The sequence below is a fragment of the Plasmodium gonderi genome (assembly GCF_002157705.1).
Source record: "Plasmodium gonderi DNA, contig: Chr14, whole genome shotgun sequence".
NCBI lineage: Eukaryota > Apicomplexa > Aconoidasida > Haemosporida > Plasmodiidae > Plasmodium > Plasmodium gonderi.
In genome coordinates, this window is record NW_021628939.1 from 47,190 (window position 1) to 67,459 (window position 20,270).

The following is a 20,270-nucleotide window of genomic DNA, read 5'->3' on the forward strand; positions in this document are numbered from 1 at the left end:
GTATTCGCTCTGGATTACCATACAAAAGCATATATGATACATAATCATTTGAGAACTATAAATATTAACAAGTTAGAGAGTAAAAAATAGTATAAAAGATTAATATGCCTATGCTGAATTTTTTATTGACTATGAACTATTTTAAAAAAAAAAAAAAATCACACTTTATTCAAGTATATACGATGAAAATGAGAAAATGATATAAGTTTAAAAGCTGTCATTGCTTCATTATTTTTAATAGCAGATATATGACTAATTGATTTGTTTTACTTAATATGTGGGAACATGCATATATTTGATGCAATCTTTACTATTTACTTTTACGTCTTTCTGAAAATGTTTTCAAAACATTTTAATGTGTCTTATTAATTAGATGTACACTTTTTTTTTTTTTTTTTTTCATTTAAAACCTTCTTTTAATTTATTTAATAATTTATTTTAATGCAAATCTTCATCACGTATAATATAAAAAGCAGCACAATAACAGAATCCGTATTCTCCGTCATCACAACATGTGAAACCCTCCTTTCATTTACATCCATAACATATATTACATATTCTAAAAGATGTGTACATTTATTTATACTTTTAATAATGCTATCAATGTAACTATAATTTTAAAATTAATCATGTAAATCTTTCTTTTCATTCAAATCCATTAGGGTGCGTGGAAAGATGCAATTGCAAGAAAAGTCATTTTTGTATTGTGAATTAATTTTTTGTGCTAAATCCGAAAATTAAGAATATCTAGTTTATTAAATTTTTCCTATGCAAAACATTTTTCTTCAGTAACCAATGAAGCAATGTTGCATGTAATAGCAGTGTACTTTGCCTACATTCTTTGATTTTATAGACAGTGTACTAAAAAATTAGCTACCTTTTTACGTAGTGCTTAACCTTAGTACAACCCTTTCCTTATTCATTACAGTAGCCTTTTGCATCATTTAAAAACTATTCAATATTTATATCACTATATCATTGATATGAAGGTAATTCTTAAATTTTTTTTCTTAATAATTTTGCAGAACAGAAGAATGATATTATACTTATATATTCATCATTTAAAGAAAAAAATAGTTTATTTCTCTTTAAATCATGTAGCATGTTCAAATAGGGAATTATTTATATAATAAAAATGTAAATATACCCAATTTTTCCTTCCTCAAACGGTCATCCCATGTTAATATGCGTTAAATTGGTGAAAAATTTGTTTTATAGACATGTTTATTTACACATGAAAATAAGATGTCACGAACCTAGCTGATTTAGTATTTATCAGCTAAAATTAATGGTAAAAAGATAAAAAATTAAATATAAGTTATAGCATACTTTTAATTCAGTTCAAACTCTTCTATTGTGCTATTACTCCCATAAGAAATGAAAAATTTAAATTGTTCATAAATCTATACCGGAATTTAGTGCTCTGCAAAATATCAATTTCATAAATTTCCATACAACTCTATTAATAATACTTATTATATAAAATCAATGTTATTTACGTACTTAACGAATAGTAACGTCTTTATATTACTGTATAGTGGATATTTCTTTTCACATATTACCTATAGAAAGCAAATATTGTAATAATAACAATTGAATACTCAATGGATAAATGATGTCTTGGTTCTTCTCTATAAAAGGTTAGTTCTTATTACATATATTACCCTATCCACAAGTTATTAAGGTTAATCATTATTTTTTTTGCATTTTTTTTAAATACTCATATTAAATATTTTTAATATGAATAAAACAAAGTAATCTGACACAAATTAATAAACATGCTATTTGGTATATTAATTTCTTAAATTGTGTAAAAAACATATTTGTCACAAAATCATATAAATTATGTATGTGTCCCAATACTCAATTTTGTAAAGTTTCATGATAAAGCTTGGGAAATCTATATTTAAAATTTGATACACCTAAAAACAATTTTTTATGTAGTTATATTTATTTTTTAATATACGATAAGCAAGCATATATAGATTAATATTTTTTTATATGCATACAAAATAAACTTTTGTTACAAATCCATCTTGAAAAAAAGGGACATTTTATGAGGCTAACAAACATAAAGATGTGATTGTAAAGCACCTTTATGTTTTCCAAAAATGTAATTCACAAAGCACAGTGGCGCAGAATCTCACAGGCATCAGAAGAAAGAGCATTTAACCTGCTGGATTTTTTACAAACACACCTTATATTTTATTTTTTAATTCTTTCATTTTCAAAAAATCCCAAAGGTGCTAATATTATTTTTTTTTAAAAAATAAAAGTAGTAAATTCTTGCATTTGTTGTTAAAATTTCTCATAAATTGAGGATTTTCAATTATTCTTTTTGTCAAACAATGTGTAACAATGATAAAACATTTTACATATTTTAGTGTCATAAAATTATAAATTAGTACGCTGTTAAAAGCGTGTTTTGAAATAATCACTGTCATAATTAAAGCTTATGGACAATGAAATGCTAATTTCTGCACTGTGTGTCATTGTATATGAATAATTTGAAGTAATATTCCATTTTTGTTGTGTTACATTTATAATGTGAAGCATATTTACGTTCCTAATATAAGAATAAACTATTTCCTCAACATTGAAGAGCATAATCTTTTTCAAACACTCTCCTAACAGTATAAGCACATTTATATATATATTCTTATAACTTCTACCGCGACTTCGCTTAATTTTTTTTTATCAGCATGTATTAATATACCTGTTTTGCAAATAACTATTAAAACAACGAAATGATGAACATTAATTCATTGAAATTATTTTGAATAAGAACTTTAATTCACATATTACAACACTGGGATATTTTCTCAGTGTCAGATGCATGGCACTTAAGGGTGAGTTCACGACAAGTTTTAAGAAGAAAAAAATGTGCAATGCCAAATTATTCTGAAAATTGTATTATAACAATTAATATGTTTCCAGTAGTATAATACAACTTATAAAATTGTTTTTTGTATTATTAGTTATAAGAAAATACTTTATAACTACAGTATTAAAATTTTAAGTTCTTTCGACGTGTGTGAAAAATCATTATGCTACGACATATTAAGCAACAATTGAACATTTTTTAAATTAAAATACTTTATTTTAAATAAGTACTTTTAAAATTATATGAGATAAATTGATCACTTTAAGCTAAAGTAAATGCAGAATGACTAACAATATGTGTAATTTCCAGGGAAGCCACAAAATCTTGAAATACATAAATACATATATTTTACACTAATGACATATAAAATGCTTAAACAAACATTTATAAAATTAAAAAAAACCTCAATTGAATTAGTGGGAAACACACGATAGCTTAAATATAATTTATAAGAACAACAAATATAAAAGCAATGACTATATTTCTATAAATATGTAATGTATATATAAATGGAAAATAAAAGAGTAAACTATTAATGATACATTATATCCATTTGAAGAGAAATGATATGCTTCATTATTTCTTATGGCTCCTCTATGCAGACATCCTATTAATATTAAAATGACAGTTATCATTTAAGAAGGTTGTTATGTTTAAAGGCTACCTCATATGAAATATTGAGTTCAAGAGGATAAGAAATAATGTTATTATCTTTACATCCACTGAAAAAATAATGTAATCACCAGATTGCAGTAATAAATAATGTACATGAGATCACAAATAATGAATACAAGTTAATAACATTTCAATACATAGTACAAAATCTTCTAATTCATATGTATCATTAGTTTATTCCCATTATTAACTATCGCAATAGCACTAAGATAAAATCTTAATCCACATCAACTCACAAAAAAATGGTGTATAATTCATAATACTCTATTTCAATGAAATAAAACGTTAAAAATATGATTAATTTTAAATGTATATTTCCGTCTATATTGGGTTTATATATGCAATATAAAGGTTAAATTAATGTGCTCCAAATAACAGGTCGGTATACTGCTCATCCAGGGGAAAATAGTAACCATTTAAATCTAATTAATAGAATGAAGGTAATGCATGAAAATTGTTAATATAATTGTAACAATATAACACAAATTATACTTTTTTATTGTTATGTATTTAAATATATTCCTCAACAATTCTATATGATAAATAAGTAATATTTCTTTGATAACTATATTAGCATTAATATCAAAAAATATTTCTGCGTATATGTTTCTGTAATTTTCAAAAAAATCTTTACTTAATTTAAATATTTTTATATTCTTTTTTATCTATGTTAAAATTTTCTTTCACTTCATTTACATTAAATCACTTTAGTTACGCAACACAATTAATGATCCATGAAAAAAAAAAAATATTCCGATATATAATAAGTAGTCATATACGTGATAGGGAAGATGTCTGGATAGGATTCACTGATACCTATGTACATAGGAATAATATATATAGTTAAAATTCCAATCCATATGGATTATTATTTGTTCTAAGTATTAAATTGTCATTTTAATTAAAAATTGTTTTTATAATAGTAAAATAAGCTTACATATAGTCCACGTATTATTTATTCCTTGTCGTTATATGCAACATAATTAAATGCAAAATTCATTATAATAATAGGAATGTAGCGAATATATAATCATTCAATTTTTTATCTAACACTAAAATATAATTGCATTTCTTTTTAGTTGTAATACTTTTTATAAGAAAAAGATTACACTATAAGACGTCAAAAAATAGTTATAAACGCAATTATATATATAATTACTTATATGCATTTTATTATGATTAAAATAAAAGAAATATATACATATATGTGTAAACAACAACTTAAATAGCAGTTTTTAATTCATTTATGTTTGTTACTAAAAAGAACCCATTCAACATTCATTATTTTATTTTTTTGTGAGCACAGAACATAAGTTATATATGATTCTTAATAGTTTAACATCATTTAATATTTAAAGTCTATGTATGTTATATGGAAACGTTGTTGTATTAATTCAATAATAATTATTATTACAAATTTTGAAATCTTATATTAACAAATTCAATCATTTTACAGCTCTCTTAATTAATAATTATACACTCATATAATATAAGTTTAAAGGGATCACATATTAATTTTTAAAAGATCATGATGATATGTTAAAATACAATAATTTATAACATTCCTTAGCATTATTATTTGATCTTACCTAAAAGTGATGATGCAATGATATGACACTTAAATAACAATGTTTTTTTTACAAATTCCTATACACTCGCATAATTTATTTGCTGATATTACTTTTTTAAACAAAGGAAATATATAGACAGACATAATAAGAATTAATGGGTAGAGTATGGCTCTTGTACAAGTTACTACCAATGCTAATAACCAAAATTCTAAGATTACAGAATGCAAAGATAAATATTATGAGTATTTAAGTGATATTGAAGGATATACTAATATTTTTAATAATAATATTTGTACAATTCAGGAAAAAAAATGTCAAGAAGTAAATGAATTTATAAAGAAAAAACAAGCTGAATTAAATGATTGTTACAAAGATAGTTACATACCTCTTCTCATAAACGAACAACCAATAGTAAAGTATATTATTCAAAATTGTTCTAATATATCTGCATGCATTAGCGATGTCGTGTACAGTGATGAATCTACTACTGAATTAAAACAGGAAACAGAAGTGTCACATCAACAAAATCATAGTTCACAAGTCCGAGAGAACGAAGATGTTCTTTCTAAATCTTCTGAAACTGAAGTCGATGTATCTGAACCAACAGAAAAAAATCTATCGGTTCCAATCGAGCAAAGGCAAAATCTTACAGAATTTGTATCTGTCTCAGATTCTTCGTCGACAAAACAATTGTCTAATAAAGATAGTTCTTCACCTTTATTCACAGAAGGCACTCAGGTACATGATTCGTGTATTACAATACAGGCAAATGATGTAGATAAAGATATACCAAAAAATATTTTACCTAAATGTAAAAATATTGGGGGGAAAACCGCTGAATCACAAGATGTTTCCGTTGACATAGTTAATGAAGAAAAACATGATTGTGTATCTCTCTCCGATAGATCTACCGGTTCTGCATGCTATAACAAAATTTCTCTTCCAAAAACTACTAATCAACCAATCACGGATGATGTAGGAGCGGGTAATGAAGAAGCTAATAGAGCATTTTTCTATATATGCACATAATGATATTAGAGCATATGGTTCGACAAATTCAAACTGTTCAAATAACAGCTATATTCGTACGAACATATTATTATCTCTTAATAAAGGTGCTTCTGATATATTTCATGATGATTATATCCCAGAGAAAAAAAAATTATATACTGTAGAAAAGTGTTCTGATATAAACTTCTTTATATTTCATTAGAGATTGCAGGAAAAAATAAAAGCGGTACTTCTTCAGAAGTAAGCACAGAAAAAGGAAAAAATAATTTAGGAGCAACGGAGGGAACAGAGGTTACAGGAAATACTGGAGATATTCTTGTATTAGATGCGTCTAGTGATAATGACCAAGGAATACCATATAAAAAATATATTATAATGATTTTAGTTCCATTGGCAATTATTTTATTATTCTCATTTCTTTTGAAAGTAATCTAAAATTTCCTACATTAAATATAATATTTATATATTTTTAATTCGTTTGTGATAATTAAATTATATTTTTACAAAAAAATACTTTTATATAGCTAACCCCTTTGGGAACATACTTTAACAAAAAAAAAACGAAGAAAAGAAAATATATGAATGAAAAATTACAGAAAGTGTTATTAGAGCCATCGAAAGTAAAAGAAGCATGTATCGAATTTTCATATAGCTCTTTGGACACTTAAATATAGATTCAATAGAAAATTTGAAAAAATGTTAAAACGTTTTTGCATTAAATATTTAATAAATTTTTAACTAACCAATACATTTTAGTAGTTTATAATTAATTATATTTTCTTTGTTCACATATTGTGGAATTATAACATTTTGAAGTATTTATGATGTAACATAGATTAAAACATGGTATCCAGAACAAAACAGTACATAGAACTGCATTTAATTAATGTGATTTTTTTAATTTTTTGTAAAAAATTAAATTATTTTAGAACTACTCAAGCTAAAATATATTTTATTTGGTACTTATGTGTACATTTCATTACTTTATAAAATATTGATTAACCTTCTTAATGTTTGTAATTTTATTTTTTTAGTCTAAAATTAAGATATAATGAGTAATTTTTTTTATTTATTGTTTATAAAGTTAATTAAAATATTATTTGTACGTAGTAACGCCATAAATTTACGTATCTAAGTTATTTTAAAATCAAATAACTTAATAAATTTATTTTTGTACTTAAAAATTTTTTTTTCATTATCAATTAATTTATCCATTATGGTTCATGTATTCCCTGTGCTATAAAATAGAAAAGAAAAATACGCAATAACACAGATAAAGGATGTAATTTAATGCAAAATTCTTAAATATGAAACATTGTTCCAAAAAATAAGAGGTATAATATGTAATATAATTCTTCTTAATTTTACAATTAAAAATATAATAGAAAGGAAGTAATTCGTTTATGCCACATATAAAAAGTTGTAAAATTTATACATGAAGAAGAATTCTACTAACAGCTTTACATAAATGTGAAATAGTTCGTATAATAGGCATAAAAAAATATAAATTTGTCAATTAAATTAAATAACGTTTCAAAATATTATTCCATAAGCTCGTAAACAGCCAAAAAAAAAAATTATGTATAAATTCCTTCATATTCATGTTTTTTTAAACGTCAACTTTTATGATTTTTTAATTTTATAATAACAATAAAATGTTATAAATAGAATAACAATTATATATTTAAAATAATATAGATATACATATTTATATTACAGTTAATATAAATATCCTTATATATTTGATATTAATTATTTCATTATATGTCATATTATTTTATTGTATACTATTACTGGAAGATGTAATTCTAATATAATACATACATATTAATGATAAATATTGATCTATACTTATTATTATAATACATGTAATGTGATTTTATACTTAACATATCATAACTTCTTACATTTATTATATGAATATATGATTTCTTAATACACTTATGCTTTGTTAATGTTCGGATGTACACAATTTATAACATATTATTATTACTATATTTTTTTGTTTCCTTATTTTTACTTAATTTATTACAATTTCATTTTATGTTTTAATTTATATCGAAATTTTTTATTACTTAGATTATATTTCTGTGTGTGTCTATTCTTATGCACGCTTAACAAAATAATGTATAGAAACAACATATATATTTTTTTTTTCAAATATATAGATATACAACAATATCACGTAATGTATATCAACCAGTTTAATGCGCATAAACATATTTCTATATCATAATATTTTGTTTATTATAATATGTTTTTTACTATTTAAAATATATTTCATTAATATGTTCAAAATATATGTTATATTATTTAGCTTAATATAAAATATAATAAGGGGAGAATCGAATACTCACTTGTGTTCTTCATTAATTATCAGGACTAAATGAATAATTTTATAAATCTTGGATGTTAACATTTTCATTTGGGGACAATATTTTTATTTATTTTATTTTTTTTTTTTTTATCATTTCTTACATATTCGAGAGTTTTGCGCTTCAAAACTATAATCTAAAAATGTAATTTTACATTTAAGGTTATAATAATTTTACACTAACATAATATATATAAATATATCAAAATTAATATAAAATTATATATAATTAATTTATAACGTATTAAATGAACTAGTTACAAGAAGAACAATGTACCAAATAAAATCAGCATTGTTCTTATAAGTTTATGTATAAATTAATATATAAAATTGCCCTTTTCATTTTATTTAATATCCTTTTATCTATTCGTTCCTGTGAATCATATATTTGAATTAATTTTATTTTTTTATATGATATGTTATTAATTTAAGATAGCCATTTATTAGCCCTATATCCATATTATTTTTACATATCTCATAATATACCAAATATTTATAAGAACTTTGTCGAATTCAAAACATTTAGAATGAATCTGATTTTCTTTAATCCTTCTCTATTGCAATAATTTCAAAAAATTCCTAGAATAAATGTGATATATCACTTCAATCATTATATTGATTAGGGTATATTAAAATATATCAATACATATAACATTCGTTAAATGATTCATGGATAATAAATTTGTTAAAAATGTATATCTTATTCAATAACAAGATCAATGGAATATATGAATAATGACATTTTATTTATTATTTTTCATATTATACAAAATAAGATGTCTCTGGGTTTAAAATAATAAATAATAAAATGGTGTATGTTTTGTTTATATATGTATTAAGTCAACATAAACCAGTAATAATTATCATTATTTAAAATGTAATTATAAATAATAAAGCAGAATTCAAAAAATCTAATTTAGTTTTACATTTAATTATAATATAAAATAATAAAAAATTAAAATAAAGTTTTAAATAATTAAACATACTTAAGTGTTTCTAGCAGATATCATAAATGTTTGTATATAAGTACACATACCTATTTTTTACTCCTATAAAAATCAATGAACTCGTATAAATATATTTAATGAATAATATAGGAAGCGCTTCCAGCTTTAAACATAAAAAAAAGTAATCATATCACTTTTTTCAATCACATAAACATATTTAATAATTTTTTTTCTTGAAAATTTAAGAGATTATATAAAATTGTTAAAAAGTTTAATATTGCAATTTCGATTTATAAAATTTGTTATATCATAAAAAATAATTATATCTGTCTGTATATTATATAAATAACCTTATATAATATTAATTATAGATATTTAAAATGGGGTTATTGCTTCAATTTCAATATGTTACAACCTATTAATCCTTTCATGAAAATATACACAAGTCTGAGAAGTGATAACAGACTATATTTCAGTGTGTCATAAAGTAAATAAAAAAATGAACCTGAAATTTTAAGCAAAGATTCTATTGTGATATTAACTACACAATCATTAGTTATAAGCACTTCTACACTAAGAAAAAAAAAAAAAAAAAGAAGAAATACATTTAAATATTCCATTTTAATGTATTAATTATAAGTATATAAATCAAGAGAAATTTTATTTTTCTTATTATAATACAATTCGTTACGCCAACAGTTCTTCCATTAAATTGCACTACTCCTGCACTTACACATTAGTATAATTTCCTCACTATATATATAAATTAGTATTTTTCAAAAATAGTATCCTTTAGTGCATGCTTATGATAATGTATATTTTTTATAATGTGAAATTCGTATACTACATTTATATATATATACATATGTACAAAATTGTGTATATGTGTTGCTTTCCCACTCAAATATAACGTTATCAATTTGTATTTTTTTTATTAAACTCATTATTTAAAAGCTTTATGGACAATATAAATTCATATATATACAATGCAATTTAAACCTTGCCATTTTGTGTTATCATGAGTGTTAAATATTGTTTGTACACAGAATAAGTGGATAAATAATACCTGATTAAATCCTTACAACACAACTATTTATATATAAAATAGATAATTTATTCTAACTTGTTTGCAATAAATATTTGTGTGAATCATGTGTTATAATTTAATAACGTAATATACCTATATTATTATTATACTATCATTTCATAGGATGATATACTATTTATTCCTTATTAAAAAGCACTTATATAATACCTTATCACTATAAAAGTTTTAGAATTGCTCTTTTATGCTTAATATATCATTTGTTTCATGATACCAACAATAAAGAACTTGTAGAGGTGCTCTTCATATATATTATTTATTTATTTGATACCTTTTACCGCACTTTCTTATGTATATTCAAATATTATTATTTTTTAATTTATTTTGTGTTAATTATAATGGATAATTAGATTCAAACATTTTTACTAATATTTACTATGAGAGCAAATAAAAATATCTTACATATAAATTATAGTAATAATTCAATAATTCTAACCTTTTAAATATTTTTCAATAGATTAAAATTTTGCACAATCTCATCAATTTTGTTTTATATTGCCTTTTGCATTACAAAAAGATTCATGTTCTACTATAATGAAGAACAATACAGACATTTTTCTTAATATTTTCTAATTTGTTAATACATTTTATTGATTCTTTCAGGGGTAAAATCTTACCGACCTCTTTTTTAATATTATTTCTTCTTTAGAAAATATATTGGCACGCTTAATTTATTATAATACATAATAAACATATACGAATATAATTTTACTTTACTAAATATATAAATTATTTAAATTTTTATATTCGTTGCTACTATTAATGTCTTTAGTTTTTTTTTACAAGCTATAATATTGTTCACTTTACTTAATACTAATGAACTGATTTTACACTATAACAAGAAATGCTTAAATTTTTATTATATGTTGCATGTAATTTAAATATAATATTAACCTCTCTTCATATAAAGTTTGGCCGTTAGAACAAAAAAAAAAGTCGAGTCACATAATACTAAAAAATATGGTACAAAATTAATCTTATGATTATAGCTAACAGAATAATTTATAAAATCTAAAAAAACAAAGAATTTATAATTTAATTAAAAATTAAGGGAAATAAAAAAAGTATATAATGATCATAATATTACTCATTTTTTTAAAAAACATTGCGTGTAAACTTATATAGACTTTTTATAACTATATATATATATATAAAATAGAACGTATTTTGTAAGCATGCGACATAATAATTTTTAACGAAAAATGTCATCATTAAAATATATAGGATCTATCATTTTTGTTTTGTTATTCATGCCTTTTATACTTATGTATCAGTGATATAAATCTTACAGCACAGAGCATTTTTCTGACTACATAATAATTTGACATTATCTTGGTAAAAAAAAAAAACAAAAAATATATTTAAAGTAACGTTTATAAATTAAAAATAACAAAAAGGTATACAAAAATATAATTAAATTTATAATTTATAAATTCATTTGTTGAATCTTTGATGTGGATATTCCCATCATCATTTACGGGTTCTCCGTATTGTGCCTCCAAATATGTGAGCATATTCCATATTTGTATTATCATATATAAATCGTTATATTAATTAAAATTAACACTAAACCTATATTAAATATAAATTACTAAAACATTATTCTCCTTAAATTAAAGTGAACCCTTTTAGTTGCGGTTGTCTGATATAAGTATTACGTTTTAGTAAAATCATTTTTATTATATGATTTGTTTATATTTATTATTTAGTGTAATCACTTTTCATTTCTTATGATATATTTCTTTCAAAAAGTAACCGTATTTATAATAATAGACCAAAATTAATGCATACATTTATATTTTCTTTTTATTCATATGGTTTATAACGGTATATATAAATATACTGCTGTTTACACCCCTTATTATCTTCATAAAACATTTCAAATTGTATGATTAACAAATAAAAACATTGACAGTTAGATTAATATGGTAAATATAGTTGAGTCGTTTGAGAATCTGATAAATCGCCTTCTACACTATGATGTTGAAATTTAGGTACAAAATTGTCATTATGATAATTATTAAATTTTTTCCTCTTTATTCCTCCTTTGTTGGGTCTAAATCCTTCTAAAGTAGACTAATAAACAATTTAAAAGAGTAAAACATGTATAATATGTATATTTTTATTATAAAGTAAATATAAATAAATTATAAATATTATCATTAACTGTTTATATGATAATACTGAATTTTATATTACTCTATAGTAAAAATATAAAAATAAAGATGTTCCCAATATTGAAGTGAGGAAGAAAAAGCGATAAAAATTATTTGTCTTCAGTACATTATTTTTAATTCCTAGGAAACTAGAAATAGGTGTAGTCTCTTTATCCAACGTGTCATGTTTGCTTATGGATAATCCTTCTTCATCTGTCATATACAACGGTCTACTTTGTGAACGTGAAAGAATAAATGGCTCATCCTCTGCATGTCTTGAATCCTTATCCCCTGGAATAATGGATGCATTTAATTTTTCATTTGTCTCTTTTAATTTCAATAGCAAATCCTTTGGGTTATATTCGATATCACAATTAAAATATGCTTTACAGTAATCTAAGCCAAAGCAGCAGTCATAATCACCATATTCATCATAATATTTTTTATACAGTTCATTAATATAAGTAACATAGTCAATATAAGTTTGACATCTTCCTTTGTCAGAGCCATCACACTTAATATAATCATAGTTCTTAAAATAATCATGCAAATTTTTTTCTTCTTTCCAATCAATAAATTCACCATCGAAAATACATCCACATGGTGAAGAATTTAATGCATTATTATTAACATTTTTCGCTACTTCTCTAAGTTTATATTTAACATTATCTTTCCTCTGTATATATTCTTCTAAACTAAGTATTTTCCTTGTGTTGTAATACAGCCAGTGCTGCAAATAATAACATTTCTCTGTTCTAATGGCTCCAATTTCCATTTTTCCCAATTCCCTTAAATTCCTTGCCATTTTTTCACACAGTTCTTTAGCACTACCATCCTCATCTGTAAACGATACACAATCATCATTACGTTCATCCTCATTTATTTCTCTATTCAATTCATTATATTTTTTATACGAAGGTAGCTCTTTTAATATATCCTCCTGAAATTTAATTAGAATTAATTTACATTGCAAAAAAATAATAAATTTCAAAACAAGAATTATTTCTCAGTGCATTTCAATAAATGTATAACATGCACGACGTTCAAATATTAGTTATATTTAAAATATTTTAAAAATTACCCATTCATAATTTTCTAAACCAGTCATTCTATCTTAGCATAGTTAACTTTAGTGAATAACCATATTACATAGAATGTGTATAACATTATAACAAGTGTAATGACGCACAAACAATAAACTTTTAATAATTCTTCGTGTGAATGATAAAATTAAACGTTTTTTATTACTTATAACAATTCATGTGTTAGTTTTTAATATTAAAAATTAATAGCATACTATAGTTAGCGCAAAAATGTAGTATTCTAATTTTTTAATATAAATTAGAAATTATGAATAATATAATCCATATAAAATGCTGTGTTACGTAGCTTGATGTAACATGATAAAGCATTAATTAATATATTTTCTAGTAATACATTCATAATAACAAAGTCTAAATATGTTATTTTTCTTTTTAACATTAATATAGGCATCATCCCTAACTGTGAAATAAAATTTTTTTAATAATCCTATTATCCATTAAAAGATACACTCTTACACATATATACTTAATTTTTTATAAGTAAATTTATATAGAGATAAAAACCTACTTTCAAAACTTGTTATATTGGATTTACTAGGGTTTGATTAAATTCCGTTATATACCTAATAGATTTATTTTTTGTGTCCTTTTATTTTTTTTTGCCATATTTAACCAGAATTTATATGAACAATTTCTAGTCATGAAGTAAATTTCAGAAACATGTTGAGTACTCGTTGATAGTGTACAAATAAATTTCCCATTTTATTAAATATGAAATATATATTTCAAAAAATTAGTGATTATATCTTTGTTATTTAAAAGTCAGCTTTATATATTATTTCCGTAATATGAACGTATATTTTTTTCATTAATCATAAATATATATATAAATACAAGGAGCTCTTTTCCCCTAAAACAACCTTTGTGTAACTACTTTTTTTAAAGGAATAATACTATTAACAATAGAGAAAAAAATAATTTTTATATATTATTTTCTATAAAAATAATTTCTGCAAAATTATAAAAATACATGTAACAATTATTTTTTAAAAGTTTTAATCAAATATTGAAATGCAAAAGTAAACTAACCATAATAAAAAAAGAGAGAATTCAGTTCAATTAAATTTTATAAAAAAGTTGTGCTACAGATTTTACAGTATGTTTAAAAATTAACCTTTTTGCATAAAAGCATATATATATATTATTCTGCTTACTTATTTGTTAATGTTATCATTTTACATAAAAAGCAAACACATAATTCAAAATAAAAACAGTTCCTAAATTTTTGTCCAAACTTATTTTACTGTTAAATTAAATTCATTTTATTCATTTAATACTTAATACATTACTTTTTGTTTTTAAAATATTTTAATTCTTTTTGAATTCTTAGAGATTATTTAAATGTATTTTGATAAAAATTCTTAAAATAAACAAAGGAGAGAATCCTTTTTAAGAATAATATGTATATAACCGATTCATGCTTCCATGGTTTTATATAATAGCAGAATGTGTAATTATTTTTCTTGTTTCATAATCTATATATTGCAAAAGAGCTCATAAAAATCTTTTAAGCAAAACCATGCAAAATGACCACTTAATAAAAGATTTTCCACGGTTATTTAATTCAAAGTAATTATATAATTAAGTATTGTTTTTTTAAAAGCTCTTATACATATTCAGAATACAATTAATTTATAAGACTCAGATCCTATCCATAATTATGATTGCGAAGTAATGATGATTATGTTAAATCCTCATTAAAAAGACAGTAAAATATAGTGCATTCCTAAAGATAACTAAAAATATTTTATATAGCTCATAAAATATTGCGGTTAATTAGGAATATTACTATTAAATTATGTTATTCTATAATACACATTATTTAAAAAACACAAAAAAGTGGAGCGATCACGAAGATGATCGCTACAGACTAAATATATTTCGTATAAGATAAAAGTTTTGCTTAAATAAAAATTTTCCCATATTAAAGACATATGTAACAGTAATTATTTTATTCATTTGCTATATTTCTATGTTACACATTTTTAATAATTTGTAATAATATTTTTCAAGATACCAACATTTTTATTTATCAAATAATACAAGTAAGTCATCATTATGTGTTCCTTTATATATAAATCCTTAAAATTTTAAATCAGTAAAACGATATAATAAATTTTTTACTGCACAAGTTTTCGGTTATATTTTAAAATATACATTCTCTGTAAATTTTTTATTACAATATATTTAATTCCAAATAAGTTTTAAATACAAATTATCACTTGTAATTCATAAAAATCATATATTTAATTTGTTTTTAGATATGAAACAAACAGCGATAATTAATTCTATAAAAACATATATACAAAATTTTTAAATGGCTGAAATAAACATTAATTATATTAACTAATATTTAACACAAAAAACAAATATATATACATCAACAATGCTCGCCACAAATATAAATGATTTGAGATTATCCAACATAACAATCCTGTTTATACAGGTAAATATGAATTATAATATACAAACATATGTATAATGCATACAATTTACATAAATATGATTTTTTAAACAAAATATTTGAATTTAGGTGCATATATTAGTTAATTAACTAAATAACTTTTTTTTTTAGATAAAAGAATGAGTAACAAAAATATGTATGTAGTTTATTATGAGTCGCAATATTAAATTACTCCCCAATATTAACATATAGTACACATGAATATTTCTAATAGAATAATGTACGTATTATCATTTATACAAATATTTTTAATTCTTCAATATTCGAATTTTTATACTAATGATCATGTATAATTTAAAAAATTACAAGAATGTTTATAAAAAAAGTGTAACAATAATGATAACTGCAGTTCTTTATTTCATATGAAAAACTTCTTCACAAATATAATAATACATTGTCTTCTTCACCTTACGTGCGTCTAACTCTTGTATATTTTTCAATTTTGTAACCCAAATAACAAAATACTAATGCACAAATAACGTATGTTAAAAATAATATTAAAATATACGTATGAGTACTTAAATTTTTTACAAATGCACCAAAAATATAAGATCCATTTTTAATTCGTAGTGAAAAATCTAACAACATAATAGTGGTTGTTACAAATAATGGCAAGACATAGCCCCAAAATACATATATATCATACTTTTTGAAAATGGTTCTTTTATATTTTTTATTCATAACTTTATTGTTTTCTTCATATTCACTCTCTTTTCCAAGATAATTGAACACTTTTTTTTCAATGTTATTATCAATTTGTTTTATGCCTTTACGTAAAACACATATTGGGTTCCCACTTCCGCTACCATAATGACGTATGTAATGTCCATAATATTTTCCCTTTTTGTTTTTTAACATGGGTTTTTCTTCATTGTTTAATGTTCTACTACTAGCATCCGAAGTCAAATAACCACTTGACGGTGGATACCTCGTTTCGCTTTGAAAATCATATTTTGACAATAAACGTTTATTTCTTATGTTTAATGTTTTATCAATATTGTATCTCTTATCAAAGTAATTACCAGATGTTAGCTAAATAAAACATGGATGAAATTATTGTTTAATAAAGTAAATGCCTTTATAACAAAAGTGTATGCATTTTACGTAATAATAATTCTATTTAAATATAAATCTATTCATACATATTAATGTAATACCTCATTATTCTTATAGTGGCATGTGTATGTTAAAATGATATATGTAAAAATTTTAACAAAAAGCGTGGTCTTAATATTTCCCTTCATGGTATAAATACTTAATACTGTAAAAAAAAAATATATATAAATAGCAGTTCTAATAAGTAATATATGAGAATAGAACAATATTTATTATATATTTTATATGTCGCTATTCCATTAGCATTATATTTTAAAATAATTTAAATGAAGTGTACATTCATAAATTAAAAAATTTATACTTATAAAATACAATGCAAACAGTGTTCAATATTTAAATCTTGTATACATGAACTTTAATAAAGATGATCTTATAAAGACTTTCTAATTTATATTTATTTTATTTAATAAATACGTTAAAATAAAAATGTAAAAAAAAAAACAAAACTAAATTTTAACCTATACATATAAATTGTATTATATAAAAATAATGTATTCATATTATATTTGTTCATTATTAAATATAGCAAACATAATGTTAAAATAGTTGTAAATTTATTTTTTAAGTTATTTATTACTTATAAATAATCATCTATATATAGGACATTGCATGTGTGTTGTTTACTAAAAGAATGAAAACAGGCATTTTGGGATTATAAATACAATCGAACGAAAATGAATATAATTACATTTTTGTTCCATAAACATATAAGAATTGTTAATTTCACATTTAAAATACCATAAAATTAGAAAATTATACAAGTTAATTTATTTCATTTTAATATAGTTAAACTACTGATATATCATTACACACAGGTATAATTTTAGAATATTAAAATAATTTGTAAAAATGCATATATAACATATTCTATGTAACAAATTGTATAAATAGAAAAAATTTACTTAATATGCACATACTATAATTATATATGTTTTCATCTATAACTCATGCTTGTAATATTTATACCTTGAAATATTTATATTTCTTTGGTTCCTAGTTTCTGTTTATTTTCTTAGGATTAATATGCATTAGCCTTATTTCCATATGTATGCTTCACTCTTGGTAATTTTTTTTTTTACATAAAATGATTGGAGGTTATTAGCATACACGATTGTAATATTCAACAATAATGTTTAAATTTGATACGCAATATGTATTGAAGAGTTTAATGTAATATATATATATTAACCTTAGCCTATTAAGCAGGATGAATGAATTTTATAATTGTATATATATATCCATATACATTTATTTATCTATTTATTAATAACTTAAATATATATAGATATATTAAGAATGATTTTGTTCTATGGCGGAAACTTGCTTCTCTGCTATTAAGATAATTTTATTCATATATATAAAGTAATGTAAAATCTAGGATCATCAATAATATATATAATGAGTTTACATTTGTTACACTTTTAATATATTTTCACATTTTAGGTAAAAAAATATATATGTTTAAAAATGTAATAAATTAAAAATAATCAAAAAATGTTAATATTGTAATATAATTATTATTTATTTATTTTTTTTATCTTATGCTATTATTCATGATAAAATTAGTAGTTGCAACTTTTTGCCATCCTTTTTTTTTTTTTTTTTTAATGAATATTACATGAATTAAAATTGTGTTCTGTCAAACTTAGAAATAAAGCGTCTCGAAAGCGTAGTAAAAAATTCTTACATTATAATTTCCCGTGCTATAAAAAAAAAAAAAAAAAAAGAATATGCACACAAAAATTGTTATTTCTAATTGAGTGCAAAATGTTACCGGTATAATTTTCACCTTATAATTCTTTTTTATGTTGGCTGAATTGTTCATTAAAAAACAAATGATATATTTATGCATCTAATAACATATCGCGTGGGTGCATCATAAAAATTTAATGTAAAAATATGTGTTATTTCCATAAGCACTGTCATATAGGATAAATAATTTATTCATTGTTAAACTTTAAAAAAATTAATAAATAGTTACTATCTTAAATCTGTAAGATCACATAACTTCCAAATTTTATAAATTTTAGATGAACCTAATATTATAATTTATTCATGAAAATACCTATTATGTGATAAAAAGGAATATTACATATCTTATGGGAAAATTTATATGACTAATTCAACATTCATTTCGCTCTTAAGGTGTTAAATTTTTTTTTTTTCACCATAAATATAGCACACTAGAAATAATTTATTTTATAATTTCTACTATTACGAATTTGTTAAAATTATATTATTATGGAGAAAAATTAAAATTAGTTTATCATTACATATAAATTGAATGTTCCTTAACAAGCAAAATGTATATGAAGGAAATATTTTTATCTCCACGATAAATAATTATAAAAAAAAAAAAAAAAAAATACTATATATTTACACGAAAAATGTGTAAAATATTATTTTATATCAAAAATGAATGACCAATGAATATGAATTAAGCGAAATGTTATATATGAACTCCTCACATAATGAGAACGTTGTAAAAAAGTGGGGGGTAATAAAAGATCCCATTGTATGATATAATGCAAATATATATATATATTTCGCGTGTCCAATGTTTTAATGTACTCATTAAATGATGACAATATGACACGTTCTGTAAATGTTGAATGTTGAAAGGATATAAAGAATTACCATATAGGAAAATAAATAAAGACATATAATGAACAAGAGAATACGTTCAGTAGATTATATTTATGAATTAAGCTAAAAGAGTATTAATTGTTACGCATAGCGAAAATGAAATAAGAAAAATGGGGAAACGATAATGACACATTGTGAGGTGATTATAGATTCTGGCCAATCATCTGATGAAGTTGTGATGATTAGGAAATACTTAATGAACGAATTTATACCAAATG

General features: G+C 22.2%; 3 protein-coding genes across 3 annotated transcripts; 1 reads left to right on the top strand and 2 right to left on the bottom strand.

Moving 5' to 3' along the window:
- Positions 1-4,924: 4,924 nt before the first annotated feature.
- Positions 4,925-6,576, top strand: PGO_140050 (variable surface protein; the record flags this gene model as incomplete). Its single annotated transcript, XM_028689999.1, has 3 exons — positions 4,925-4,945; positions 5,293-6,105; positions 6,346-6,576. 3 exons carry the CDS (start codon positions 4,925-4,927, stop codon positions 6,574-6,576), a joined length of 1,065 nt encoding a protein of 354 aa, XP_028545800.1.
- Positions 6,577-12,487: 5,911 nt separating this feature from the next.
- PGO_140060 (variable surface protein) lies at positions 12,488-13,890 on the bottom strand (the record flags this gene model as incomplete). The annotated part of the gene is made up of 3 exons (XM_028690000.1): positions 12,488-12,643; positions 12,767-13,663; positions 13,852-13,890. 3 exons carry the CDS (start codon positions 13,888-13,890, stop codon positions 12,488-12,490), a joined length of 1,092 nt encoding a protein of 363 aa, XP_028545801.1.
- Positions 13,891-16,698: 2,808 nt separating this feature from the next.
- On the bottom strand, positions 16,699-17,534 carry PGO_140070 (variable surface protein; the record flags this gene model as incomplete). The annotated part of the gene is made up of 2 exons (XM_028690001.1): positions 16,699-17,322; positions 17,448-17,534. 2 exons carry the CDS (start codon positions 17,532-17,534, stop codon positions 16,699-16,701), a joined length of 711 nt encoding a protein of 236 aa, XP_028545802.1.
- Positions 17,535-20,270: the final 2,736 nt, after the last annotated feature.